Source organism: Apis laboriosa, unplaced genomic scaffold (genome assembly GCF_014066325.1).
Source record: "Apis laboriosa isolate Shangri-la unplaced genomic scaffold, ASM1406632v1 scaffold16_cov148, whole genome shotgun sequence".
NCBI lineage: Eukaryota > Metazoa > Arthropoda > Insecta > Hymenoptera > Apidae > Apis > Apis laboriosa.
Window position 1 is genome coordinate 307496 of NW_025222129.1, and position 14001 is coordinate 321496.

Here is a 14001-nt window from a genome sequence, read left to right on the forward strand (position 1 = left end):
AGAATCGAAGGGGACCGAAACTTACCGAGATCGGTGATTTTATACGTGTGTTGGTGAATATCTTGTATAAACTCCTCCTTCAACGTTTGATTCTTAATCCCGTACCTTATCCTGTACCCCAATAGATCGCCGTACGTTTGCGTGGGTTGCGACCATTCGAGCTCCAGCAACTCGGGATCTCGGGACAAAACTCTGGAAACGCGATCGATGAGATCGAATTGAACCGAATCGAACCGAATCGAACCGAATCGGACCGAATCGGACCGAATCGAACCGAATCGGACGGAATAGAACCGAATCGGACGGAATAGAACCGAATCGGACCGAATAGAACCGAATCAAATCGAACCGAATCGGACCGAATCGAACCGAATCGGACGGAATAGAACCGAATCGGATCGAATAGAACCGAATCAAACCGAACCGAATCGGACCGAATCGAACCGAATCGAACCGAATCGGACCGAATCGGACCGAACGATCGATTCGAAGGGGAAAAATTCAAAGATACAAAGAAAGAAAGAAAGGTACGTACTTTACGTTAACGTGAGGCCTGTTGGGCACACCTCCGGGAGTTCTGACGTGAACCGGTGGCGAACGATCGCCGTCTCCCTTTCTTGTCAGAGCGGCCACTTGTACAGAGTATCTGGTGTCGGGTTGCAACCCTGTAATGTTCACTTCCAGCACGCCTTCGTGCACGTCGCGTCGTATCGGCTCGTTCAACAGATCCTTCCCCTGGAAAACGAAACGAAACATCTATCCATCTCCCTAGTTCTCCCTAGCGGAGAATCGGGGCAATCGATCCACCAAAGGTGCTCCTCACCTCTTCCCTCACTTCTTGCACGTGTATGTGATAACCTCTGATCACGCCGTTTTGCTCTTTCGACTTTGGCGGTTTCCATTCGACGTGTATCGCCGTCGAATTGATCGGCGTCACTTTCACGTCTTGAGGATCACCCGGCACTGGAACGCAATCAACGGTTAATTCGTGCACTTGAAGGCACCAAGCCTCTGTGTCGCACACACGCTCGCAATCGCACGCTCACGTACACAATCGTCACGGTCACACTGAGAAAGAGGGGGCGGGGGAATTAAACGATATGATAGAAAAACCTGAAAAAAAATATAAATAAATAAATAAATGAATAAACACAACAAGTTTAACCGAAAAATTAAAAACAAATGAAACGCGTTATCATTTATGCGGGGATGAATCCGTGTTGTCTGTCCAAACGGAACGAAGAAGCGGCTAAGAAACACAGGTGTATAGGATGAAATATACAAGTGCATGCGTATTTTTCTCCAAACGAACAGATACGAATAACGCAAAGTATGGATACTTTACTGCGGAAACGTAAATATAACGATAGATATTTTGTCTGCTGTTCGATCGGTAATCGGTCCGTTACGAAACGTTCGTCGTTCGTCGTGTAATAACGAAAGAAAAGGAGAGTAGCAAAAGTAGCGAAAAAAGAAAAAAAGAAAAAAAAAAAAAAAGAAAAAAGAAAAAAACGATAAAACGAAAGCGTCGAAATATAGCGATTGAAAAATCGTGCGAGAAATGAAATCATACGCAGCGATGAAACGAATAGAAGGGAGATACGTAAATGAACGTATAAAAAAAATAAATGGAAGAAGAAGAAAAAGAGAAAGAGAATAAGAATGATAAAAAGAGAAATAGAAACAGATAGAGTTAGAGATATATATAGATATATATAATGTGTGTGTGTGTGTTTGTGTGTGAGCGTGCGTGTGTGTGAGAAAGAGTACTTGTTTGTGTGTTTGCGTGAGAGAGAGAAAGAGTAAAGAAAAAGTAATGGAAAATATGTACATGCCACCAATCGCACACGAACAAAACGACGTACAAACAATATTACGAGGTACGCGGTACCTCATGCTCTACGTCCCTACGGCACGATAATCCTCCATTTGAATACCAATAATGTATGTTTTTATTCTGCATTCGATTTGAGAACGCGAATGTACGAATACGCGCGTATAAATACGTCATCGAGATGCAAGCGCGTGGTTACGTTGGTCGATAATGCTACACAGCAATATTGGAGAGTCCATGACGAACGAAACCAAGTAGTTTCGTATACGTACATACGTATTATATAACTATATACACATGTGCGATCTATGAACGTTTTGGTGCTGGGTGTGGATGAAAACTGTGCCAGCAAAATCGTGCAATCGTGTTTTTTCGATAAACGTGCAAGGATATGGACAAAACGTATTACGCGAATTTACAGATATCCACATCGATAAACCCTTTCGTTAATTCGTTGCGAACAACGTTTCATCTTCTTCTTTTCCTTCTTTCTTCTTCCCCTCCTCTTTTCTTTCTTTTCTGCTTATCAATTATTAATTATTTCGATACATTTTTTTTTTTTTTCCAATTCGTCCATTCGTCGAAATACGACAGCGACGATCTTTTTTCACGCGGATAATAATTCGTATACGATATGCATGGTCATGGACAATCCAGTATCCGGTATTGGAAACTTTATTAATATCGGCATTACAGAAAAACATAAATAAGAATAAAAAAAAAAAAAGAAAAAAAAAAAAAGAAAAAGACTTAGAGGAGAAAAGAAAGGAAAATCTATGTAAATCTAGGTTTGTACGAGAACGATAAGTGCAGCCTCTACCAAGTATCGCAAAATAAAAATGCGTTGCTCAAGGAAGGTACGACAAAGAAAAGCCATGTACGATCGTTGCACAGTTTCGGTATGCGGAACAAGTTTCCTTCGATCGTTGAATATATCTTTGCTCTATCCGTTTATGTTTTTGCGTAGTTGCAGTGTAATCGTGAGTTAAATACGCTCGTAAAATTGCTACGTAACGCAAAAAACAAATTTGGCGAGCGCGCAATCGCAGACGTTTAATTTTCAAACGTTTTTTCATTTCAATTGTATTTGCTTGCCAATCGCAGCAAAAAAAAAAAAAAAAAAAAACATCTTCAAAATAGTCTCTCGCAGAGAAAAAACAAAACGCTATGCGAAAGAGCTGAGAAAAGGAAGAGAGAGAAAAAAAATAATATACGTATATATATAGATAGATAGATGTATAGAATAAAAAAAGAGAGAAAGAGAGAGAGAGAGAGAGAGACAAAGAAAATGATCAAATATAAAAAGTAGAAAAATCATGGCACAATTCGAGACGAGCTAAGGGATACTCACTTTTTACAGCTGCGCCCCAAAAGTCGCCAAAAAAGTGGGAAAAAAATCTCGTAAAAATTCGTGTCAATTTCTCACGTATATTGAGTAGAATTATTAAATATTTAATATATTTAGGCATATCAGTGGGTAGCATACTACTGATTATTATCAACGTCAACATGACCTCTTTTACAGCTATTCTTTTTTTTTTTTTTCTGCTCTGATTAAGAGAAAGATAAAAAGATAGAGACAGAAAGAGAAAGAGAGTAGAGACAGAGAGACAGAAAGAGAGATAGAAAGAGAAAGAGAAAGAGAAAGAGAAAAGATATAGAAAGAGAAAGAGAGAGTAAACATAGTTAGATAGATAGAAAGAAAGAGAAAGGGAGAAAGAGTAGACGTAATTGGATAGATAGATAGAGAGAGAAACAGAGAGAAAGAGAGACAGAGAGAGAGAGAGAGAGAGAGAAAGATATGAATTTTTTCGTCTGTTTATCTAGTGAAACACGCACACGCGCATTCACTCTTTCGTTCCCTCCCTCCCACGCGCTCGATTCCAATCGCACCCTCTGCTCTATCCGTAATATTTTTTATCGCTCTGTAGAGCAACATCGGTGGACAAAGTTCTCTTTCGAATCGATCGTTAAATAGAAAAATATCGCTTGGTCCTCGGTTGCAGTTGGTCGCAGAGAGGCGGGAGATGTGAGAATATCTTTCTTTTTTTATTTTTTTATTTTTATTTATTTATTTTTTTTTTCTTGTCTTTTAGGCATGCGCAATCACTACTCCAAATATGAAATAACTAAAGGCTCATGTCCACCTGCCTCCTGCCGTCGAGAGAAAGATTTCCCAATTTTTCTCCTTTCTTTTTTTTTTTTTTCTTTTCATACGTCCCCCATCCGAATTGGAATCCGAAGGCGAACGAAAAATACGACCACGGCGACGCGAGAAAGAAAGGAAACGAAGAAAACTTTCGCGTTCGCGTTCCCGTTCGCGTTCACGTTCGCGTTCTTTCCCTCGCGGCACGAGGCATCGAGAGAGGGAAGACCTATGATAAAAATGTCTACTAAAAAGAAAGCTAGAAAGAAAAAACCATAAGTAAGAAGAAATGGTTGGAATCGTGTATGGTACGGGTACGTATGAACCGCTATCCGTGTATATCTAAAATCGTGGAGAGAGCGAGAGAGAGAGAGAGAGAGAGAGAGAGAGAGAGAGAGAGAGAGAGAGAAAGGAAAAAAAGTGTGACTCGTCTCAATTTGCGAACCGAAAAAAATTCGCGGTACGGTACGTATGTATATATAGAATAGATAAGGGAATACGTAGTCGGTAAGGTGGAATGTTTTCGAGGAAAAATTACTTTGCTTCTGCAACTCCAAAAAGTCACCCGCAAAAAACGTTAGCTCGATAAAAAATTTGTATTATCGTATATATATATTTTGGGCAGATTTTTCGCGAGAGAGAGGGAAGGGGGAGAAAGAGAGAGAGAAAGAGAGAGAAAGAGAGAAAGAGAGAGAGAGAGAAAGAGAGAGAGAGAGAGAGAGAGAGAGAGAGAAGGGGCTGGGCGGCGCGGCGGGCGTCATTTCGTTTCGTTCGTTTTCGTAAGTACGGTAAAAAATTATTTTTCGTCCCCCTTCTATACCCTTCCATTTTATTAGCAGCATCCACCCACGCAAAAATCGGGAGATTCTTCGCAAAATATACGCGTAATTACGAGGAGCGCGTGAAACGGAGCGCGCCGTTTTTAGATCGGTCGCGAAAACCCGGGAATGCACGGGGATACGCCGGCTAATCGGATTTCCGCTCGGTTTCTCAGTTGTTGGTTTTATCGGCGCGCATCTACCGACAGAATCGAATCGAAGGAAAGCAGAAAGAAGAGGGAAAGGGAGCATGCGTTTGCCGGAGGAAACGATGGAAGCGTTGGGGAGAGGGAGAGCGGGGGGGGGGGGCAGTTTAAAGGGTTTCGTTTTTTTTTATCGGAAAAAGAGGATCCTGTTCGTTAATCGCTCGATTTCTTCGAGACCGATATATATAAAAAAGGAACATCGATTCGAGCCGACCTGCGAATTCAGGTGAACACATTGAAGTCGCGTGCATACACACGCAAACGCACGCACGCACGCACGCACGCATGCATTCACACGCGCATATAGACACACACGCACACGAATAAAAAAAAAATATATATATATTCTTTCTATATACCTAGAGGAGAAGACGTGAAGGTCATATCGATATATAAAAATGTTGCGAAATGCGTAATATATATAATAATATATATATATATATGTATGTGTGTGTGTGTGTGTGTGTGTGTGTGTATAAATTTAGAATAAAATACGTAATTATCAATATCAAAGATACGATAAGTTAAATTACAAAGAGGCAAAAGATGGAAAAAAAAAGTAGGTCGGTGAATTGCATGCAAAGAACGAAGGTGCACGTATAGACAGTATATAAAGAATAGAAAAGGTTTGGTGTATATAACGATTATGTATCATTCCAACGAGCTCGGTGAGTGTAAGAAATTTCACGATATAATAACTCGTGCGTATATATATAGATCGAGGATCGTCGTTGATCGTGATCGGGATCGACGAATCTCTTTGCTCGAGCTGTCACGAGCTCTTGGATCATCGTTGCCTCGAACGGGCCAACATTCGATCGGAAAGATTATAAATTGGATATTGGTATTCAAATGTTTCAAAGTGAACGTCTTCTTCACGGTACGAACAACAACGTGGTTTGTTCTTCCATCGAGCTTCCTACGCCTTTCCTAATCACCATCGAATCTAGATTATTCCCGGCATATTCTCCTACTTCTCCGACAATACCCGCAACAACTTATCTTTCTCCTCGTCCTTTCCTTTCCTCTCGCGACTCGTGACACGTTTTCCGTTTTTATTACTCTCGCATCCTGTATATATACTCTTCGACACACTCGTTCACGCATTCACGCGTGCACCGACCCGACGTCAACTCGATACCACCTTTTCCCTTCGCCGATTCCCTTCAACGATTCATCGACGACAAATTAATTATTATTATTATTAATAAGAGATTAAGTGAGATCGTGGCGTAGATAGACGTATCGAGATCACGTGGGGAAGGCGCAGTAGTTGATCAGTAGTAGTTTGCAAGCGAAGACGAACTCTCGGTGAGTGGGTGCTCGTCGATCAAGGGTGCTCTCAGTGCAGGTGCTCGACACGATATATCGCAATCGAGTGTGACAATTGATATTTATATATATATATAGAGACACGTGAATATATATATAGCGATAATAATAAAGGGTGCGCTGCGATAAATACGGTGCTGTTTCGAACACGGCGAATACTAAAATATACCTAACATATCGCTTAGATATTTGCTATACGTATACGACGGGGGAGGGTGCGCATAGAGTCGCCCGCGCTTGTCCACGCACGAATCGGTCTCGAATAGGTGCGTACGTACGTATACGCACGCCACCCCCTTCCCCCCCTCTATATACGTGGCCGAGTGCACGCGGCTGTGCTTTTTGGCTGTCGGCTGGTTGGGTGAAGCGAAGCTTTTGCATTTTGAACGGTGGTGATGGCGGTAGTGGTGGTGACAGTGGTGGTGGTAGTGCACAGCTAGCGAGACGCGTCTGCGTGCGCGTAGCTTCGTGCGTAGATACGTACGTACGTAACACCATCTCCGACACCACTTCCTCCTCCTCCTCCTCCTCCTCCTCCTCCTCCTCTTCCTCCTCCCCCCTTCCTCCTCCTCCTGCTTTATTTTTATTTTCTTTTTTTTCGTGCATGACACGCGTGTGCGACTTTACATGCGTGCGTGGTGGGTGCGAGATAAAACCGTGCCCGCATGAAAAATAATACCTTTTTACCCGTGGTGCCCCGTGCATACACTCGTAAAGACGATAATCCAATATATACATTATATACATCAAATTTTCCATGTATATATATAATATATATATATATATATCGATAACACGTTCGTGGGACGATACAATTATAATTATATTGGTAGTGGCGGTACTAGCGGCGACAATAACAATAACGAACGAGTATACGTATATACGACGGTGAAGAACTTTTGTGCTTTGATAATGTGCGAGCTTACACGGCAGGGTGCTTTCAGCAGTGCTTTTTATCGTTCCGCCTCGCTTTGCCGAGTCTGCTGTTGCGAGAGGTGATGATGATGGTGGTGGTGGTGGTGGTGGCGGTGATGGTGACGAGGATCCGTAAACGGGACAATGCGTGGGAGGAAGTGGGAAAAACAGGAGAAGTGGTGAAACGAAAGAGAGAGAGAAAGAGAGAAAGAGAGAGAGAGAGAGAAAGAGAGAGAAAGAATGAGAGAGAGAGAGAGAAAGGAGATCCTGGTCGGTCCGTAAACGTCGAGCTCGAGCGTAAAAGGTTCGAGGGAACGTCGTTAGAGATTCAACGTTGACGACAATCGCGACGCTTCCACAATGCCCCTTCTCGCGACAAATGATTCCGATTTTCGCCGGATCTTCGATTATTTTTCAAAGACAAAAGAGCGAGTGTAGTTGGCGCGTTCGCACGCCACGCACAACCCCAACTCTCCTCCTCTCCCCCGTTCAACCCGAGGAGAAGAGAGAGAGAGAGAGAGAATTATCACCTCGATCTCTTTTCTTTCATCGATTTCTCATTATCGATTTCCTCCGTTTATCCCCCTTTTTCGCTTTCGCTCGAGATTCGAGAGATCGATCGGGCGGGGTGTCGGGTGTCGGATGGAGAGGGAGGGGGAGTTAAAAAATCCGATTGTACATCATGCAGGGTAGGGACGATACCCGAACCGAGTTACGAGTCCGGGTATCGAATCGGGAAAACAGGAAAGGAGAGATTCGAAAGAGAAACGAAAAGCAAAATTTCTTCGTGCATCGGCATGCCATTCATAGGAGACGTTCGGTAGTGGTGGTTCGATATCGCAGACTCGACAGCAGCTCGACGGTTCTCCGGAAGGGGGAGTAGTAGTAGTAGTAGTAGTAGTAATAGTAATAGTAGTAGTAATAGTAGTAGTAGTAGTAGTAGGGAGTTTGTTACCGAGTTGTGGATTCCAAGGATCTTTTCGGATAGTCAGGGATGAAAAAATGATGGGCGGGGAAAGGATATCGATGAGACCGAAGGGGATCGATAAACAAACGAAGGCATGCTCTAAACATGTGCAAACGATAGGTAGAACTAAATTTTAACTAAAGACAAAAGAGCCTTATATATCAGAGATATAGAAATATATTATATATGTATATATACATATATATATGATATGTAAAATATTTGTATTTATACATATATATATATACATATGTATGTATATATATATGGCGAAAAGCAAGGAAGAAACGTTTCGCGAAATTTTCGCCATTTTCGTACGCGATAGCTTTTTTTTTTTTTTTTTTTTTCTTTTCTTTTCTTTTTATGTATATACATATATACATACACATATGTATATATACACACGTAAGCGTTTCATCGGCAAGCTGCCGCCCTCGTTCACGGGCGTTACTTCCCCGTCCGATATAAGAGCGTACGTCGTTGGAGAATCGAGATTCGAGGGAGAACAAATATAGGTTGAATTTTCCTTTTCGGAACGGTAAAAATAACGCCGTGAAGGGCTAGTGAGGACGATTAGCTTGGCCTCTATCTTCGTAACACGTGGCAAGAGTGAGTCAACGAACTAAAGAGAGAAACGAAACATCTTTACGTGACGTAATAATCACGGTTATACCACCAGAAAGAACATTAAGTGTTATGAATACATAACATGAGACAATCGGTATGTTACGTTAGTGCGAATAAATCTTAAAAACTAGCTGTTCAAAACCTGGATCATCCTCCTGCAAATGCTTTAAGGAAAGACAAAAACACGTGAATCAGTATATATATTATTAAGTATTAATTAACGTGTTAATATGGGGTGTCCAAGTTTCAAAAGTTAGGGGGCTTAGGGGAGGGGGGAAAAAACCAACGGCAACAACGTGTAAAGGTAGAGTTGCGATTAGGCCCTGTAAAAAATATATGTAAGAAAATACGTTTCCTCGTGCGTATCTTTTTTTTTTCTTTCTTTCTTTCTTTCTTTTTTCTTTTTTTGCCTTTTTTCTTTTTTTTCTTTTCTTTTTTTTTCATTTCTTTTTTTCTTTTTCTTTCTTTTTTTTCTTTTTTTTTCTTTCTTTTTTTTTTTTTTTNTTTTTTTTTTTCGTTTTTTTTCGTTTTTTTGTACGGCAAATACACAGTAGCTGAGCTCAAAAATTGGTTATCAGCTTCTGAAAAATCCGTGGCTGCGTGCACCACCTGGAAAAAAGGTCTGGGGCACTCCAGTGGGGAAAATTTCGGGGCTTTATAGGAGTATAGAATAAATTCATGGAAGATCGTTGTAATCGCAAAAATTCCAAAAATATAAAATCTCGCCAGCCAAAAAATTAGGGCCAACATGATTTCGCGTCTCGTCACGCAAGTGCCGCGTCCCGCGTCCAAAAAGGAGATTCTCAAAAAGCAAAGGGGCCGGGGAAGGAGGAGGAGGGAGATGGGGACGAGGGAGGGGGAGGGAAAGGACACACATACACGCACACACAGGAGTCGGGAAGATGGCGGGGCAGAGAAGCGAATAGGAAGAGTGGTGTTGACGATGGGTTTGAAAGGTCGTTCAGCTTTAAAAGGAGAAGAAACTTGAAAAAATTGACGTGCGCGCGTTCAAAAAACTTACGTTCGCGCGACAAAAAAATATCGTATCGTTTACACGTTTTGATTTGGAACGGAAAAAAAGGGCCGCGTGTTCGTCCTGGTATCTTCTCTTGTTGCCACGACAAGGCTGAGTCGACAGTTCGTTTCTCGAAAGCGTAACTGAAACGCAAAAGTGGCCTGAGAGGAGAAGCTTTATACGTATTATACAATACAATACAATATAATATGATATTATATGATACAATAATAATAATAATAATAATAATAATAATAATAATAACAATAATAATAATAATAATAATGACAACGTAACGTAAAATGATATAATGATATAATTCAATGGAATCGAACGAAACGAAAAAAAAAAAAAAAAAAAAATACAACGATAATATTCAATCTAAAACGGAAACACAGGAAAACGTTATCGGATAAAAGAATATCGGAACCGAAATAAAAAAGAGAGAGAGAGAGAGAGAGTGAGAAAGAAGAGAGAGAGAGAATGTGAGAGAATGAAGAGATACGAGAGAGAGAGAGAGAAAGAAAGAGTGCGAGAGATAATCAAAAAAGAGAAAAGGAATCGGTACAAAGTCGGTTTTGAATTGGGGAAGAGAATAATAATAATAATAATAATAATACGATATCGGCGGAATCTGAAATCTGAAGATATTAACGTTTAATTACACAGATTTATTATACATACATAGATGCAGACGGTCGAAGGATAGAGCGAATCGTATCATCGAGTTGAGAATCGGGATATATTGCGATCGCAACCGGCACTGGAATCACGCGGTATCACCGTTCGGACTGACTCTTTTGGCGGGCTTTTATATTTTTGGCTCTTGCGCGATGAACGTTCTGTCGCGATACATCGCCTTCGCAAAAGTATCAAATAGTATGGTATGCGAGGCGTGGCGGTCGAAATCCTCATCTTCCTCCCCCCATATAAAATTTGACGAGAAGGAGGATCATCTCACTCGTCATTCATTTCTCTCGTCCCTTCCTTTATTCGCGAATTCGAATCGATTCGTGATTCGAAACGAAGCGAGAATAAAATTTCGACCGCGCGACTCCTCTTCGAACGCCACGCCTCCGCCAAACCTCCTTGGTTCGAGTAAACGTTAGAGAAAAAAAATATGACTGAGCGTCAATGATACATACCGTCCTCGTGAGTTCTGACAGAGATAGGATAACTCGGAGGTCCGTCACCTACGCTGGTCCCGGCCAATACCCAAATCCGATACTCGGTCCACTTTTTCAGTTCGTCCAACACGAATTGCGTGTCATTCAGTTTGATAACTTTCGCCTCCGAGTCGGAGCGTCCGCTCTCGACCACTTGCAGCTTGTAGTACGCGATCCTTCCGTTCGATCGATCGGCAGGCGGTGGTTCCCATGTTACCCGTATGGAGGTCGGGCTGACCGCTTCTCCGCTTACATTGCGAGGCGGAGCCCCGGGGACTGTATAACACTCAGTTGTAGGGGAGGGAGAGAGGGAGAGAGACAGAGAGACAGAGAGAGAGACAGAGAGAGACAGAGAGAGACAGAGAGAGAGAGAGAGACAGAGAGAGAAAAATAGAAAAAAAAAACGAAAACGTGGTAGGGAAATATCGTCGACCATCGTTATCGGTCATAGAACGATCGCGGCTAATTACGAGCTCGAGCCTCGAATCGAGTCACGCCCGAGATTCCTTCCAACTCGAGACGTTGGATATATATATATATATGGATAGATAGATAGATATCGGGAAATCGTATCCCGTGGAAATTGAGGAACGAGTATTCGCGACCTCGATTCGATCAACTCGACTCGGCTTCGAAATCGAGACGCGTTCGAACTTGACCAATAGGATAGGACGAGAGGGATCGGAAAACTTAAAGGTTCAAAGAGAGAAAGAGAAAGAGAGAGAAAGAGAGAGAAAGAAAGAGAGAGAGAGAGAGAGAGAGGTACGAATCAATCTCAAGGAAAAACTCACGAGTCGATCCTTGAACAGTCGAAAAATTACGTGATTAGAGAAATTTCCCGATCCGTTAACTCGCGCGTAAATACGCGTTGAGTTAACGTGGTGCCTCGATCGAGAGACAAGGAGACAAGAGACAATTAAAAAAAAAAAAAGAAAAACTGAAGAACGGACGTAAAACCATACGTTATCAAGTAGAATGAAAAGAGGTGCCCAAAATGCACACATATATCGATGCAGTGCTTAGTGCAATTTATATGTATGATATGTACGTATATATATAGATAGATATATATATATATATATATATATAAAGTGGCATCCAAAAACGGCTGTCTTATTTGCAACGCATGCAATCATTCTCACTCTCCCACACTTCACGATTTCAACGATACTCTCTATCTTCCGTCTTCTCTTTTCTCATTTTTTTTTTCCCCTTCTTCCCCCCCCCCACCCACCCACCCACCCACCCATCCACAAACGTATAATCCAACGAATAACGCGAATCAACGAATCATCTCTGAATATCGGAATATATATGCGAATTAATTTAGCTTACGCTACTTGCGGGAGCGTCTCTAATTCTACAGCACCTCCTACCTGCCGTGCCAAAACGATTCGCGATTGAGTTGATGCATCGACTATCGCGTATCTATCGATCGTGCGTATCATCGATCGAGCGTACGGAAAAATATCAATTTTCCTCCCACTCTTACTCGCGAACAATCGCGAATCGATTTTTAATCGGCACTCCTCGCTGCGTGAATTCACTCTTATTTCTTTTTTTTTTTTTTCTCCTTTTTTTTTCTTTCTTTTCCTCCACCTTTCTTTTCGCTTTTCTCGCTCGTTCGTTTGGTTATCTGCTTACCGTACTGCTTCGTGCGAACCGGATACGGTATCGTCGTAGCTCCTTCTCCCCGTTGACTCCGGGCGGCCAGCCAAACGTAATACAGGGTGTTCGGATAGAGGCCCGTCAACGTGTAGTTCTCGGTAACCGGTATCCTGCGATGGTGCTTCTCCTGAAATCGATCGCGATCCCGACGATCGTTCGCAACGACGGACGCGTATATATAAGCGTGATTGCAATCTTTTGGGGAAGAGAGAGAGAGAGAGAGAGAGAGAAAGGAGAATGGGGGAAGGGGGAAAAAAAAAAAGAAGAGAAAAGAAAGGAGCGTTCACCCACCTGAGCGTAAGTATCGTTCCAATACAATTCATAGCTGAGAATATTTTCCGCGCTATGAATAGGTTTATTCCACTGGAGGGTTACCGTGGTCTCCCCGATATCTATCGCGGTCAACATCTCCGGTTGGCTCGGTACCCCTTGTTGCGTCTTAATCTGGACAGGTGTGCTCAATGGACCGGGACCGACGCTGGTCAACGCCTGCACTCGTATCGTGTATATGGTGTGGGTGTCGAGATCCGAGATGGTGGTCAGTTGATTGTTGTCCACCATCTGGTACTTCCAGGAGGCCATCGGTTGATTCGGATCCGTCGTGTAATATATCTTGTAACCCTGCGTAAGCAAAGCGAAGAAGAGGAGAAAGAGGATTTTTGGAATCGGGTTAACGGACGAAGAGAGCGTTCGTTGCGAACGAAAACTAACCGTCACTTGTCCGTTCGGTGTCTCTGGCTCGACCCATTGTATGACCATCGTGCTCGAGCTCAATGGCCGGGCCTGAACCTTCCGCGGTGCGGTACCCGGTTCTAGAAACGAACGAATTATCTTTCGACTTTTTTCCTCGGAATCGGAGCGTGCTTTTCTACATGGACGAGTCAATCAATAGTTAGTCACCGGAGAGTTGTAAGTAGTACACCCTTCGAGAGAGAAATACACCGTAATAAAGAACCGAAAAAAAAAAAAGAAAAAAAGGAAAAATAAAAAATTCCAGGTATATAAAAAAGAAAAGAAATAGAGAGAAAAGGAGAAAAAGAAAAAAAAATATCAAATTATCCTCTACGATTACATTCGGGATATCGTGATTAAATTGTGCAATTTACCGAAAAGAATAAAATTCAACGAGAAGAATAAGGAAACAGCGTGTCTATCTTTGCGTTGCGATTGATTAGCTCGTTTCGATAGGTGTGCAAAACGGAGTAACGTACATGTGCGTGTGCTTCGAATGAACAAAAACACAAAGAATTGAGAGAGAAAGAGAGAGAAACAAAAATAAGAAAAAAATGAAAAATCAAAACGAGAGA

The 14001-nt window shown here is 42.1% G+C and overlaps 1 protein-coding gene across 12 annotated transcripts in view; it reads right to left on the reverse strand.

Moving 5' to 3' along the window:
• LOC122711172 (tyrosine-protein phosphatase Lar) overlaps positions 1–14001 on the reverse strand; it is a 148777-nt gene that overhangs the window by 8581 nt on the left and 126195 nt on the right. For 6 of the 12 annotated variants that reach the window (XM_043929678.1, XM_043929676.1, XM_043929679.1 and 3 more), the window contains 9 exons: positions 13406–13506; positions 12986–13315; positions 12671–12821; positions 11818–11826; positions 11006–11302; positions 3186–3194; positions 824–963; positions 536–735; positions 26–192 (listed from right to left, as the gene is read on the reverse strand). In XM_043929678.1, coding sequence (XP_043785613.1) covers positions 26–192; positions 536–735; positions 824–963; positions 3186–3194; positions 11006–11302; positions 11818–11826; positions 12671–12821; positions 12986–13315; positions 13406–13506 — 1404 coding nt within the window. The remainder of the gene's footprint in view (positions 1–25; positions 193–535; positions 736–823; positions 964–3185; positions 3195–11005; positions 11303–11817; positions 11827–12670; positions 12822–12985; positions 13316–13405; positions 13507–14001) is intronic. The other 6 variants (XM_043929677.1, XM_043929672.1, XM_043929681.1 and 3 more) reach the window with 4 other exon arrangements.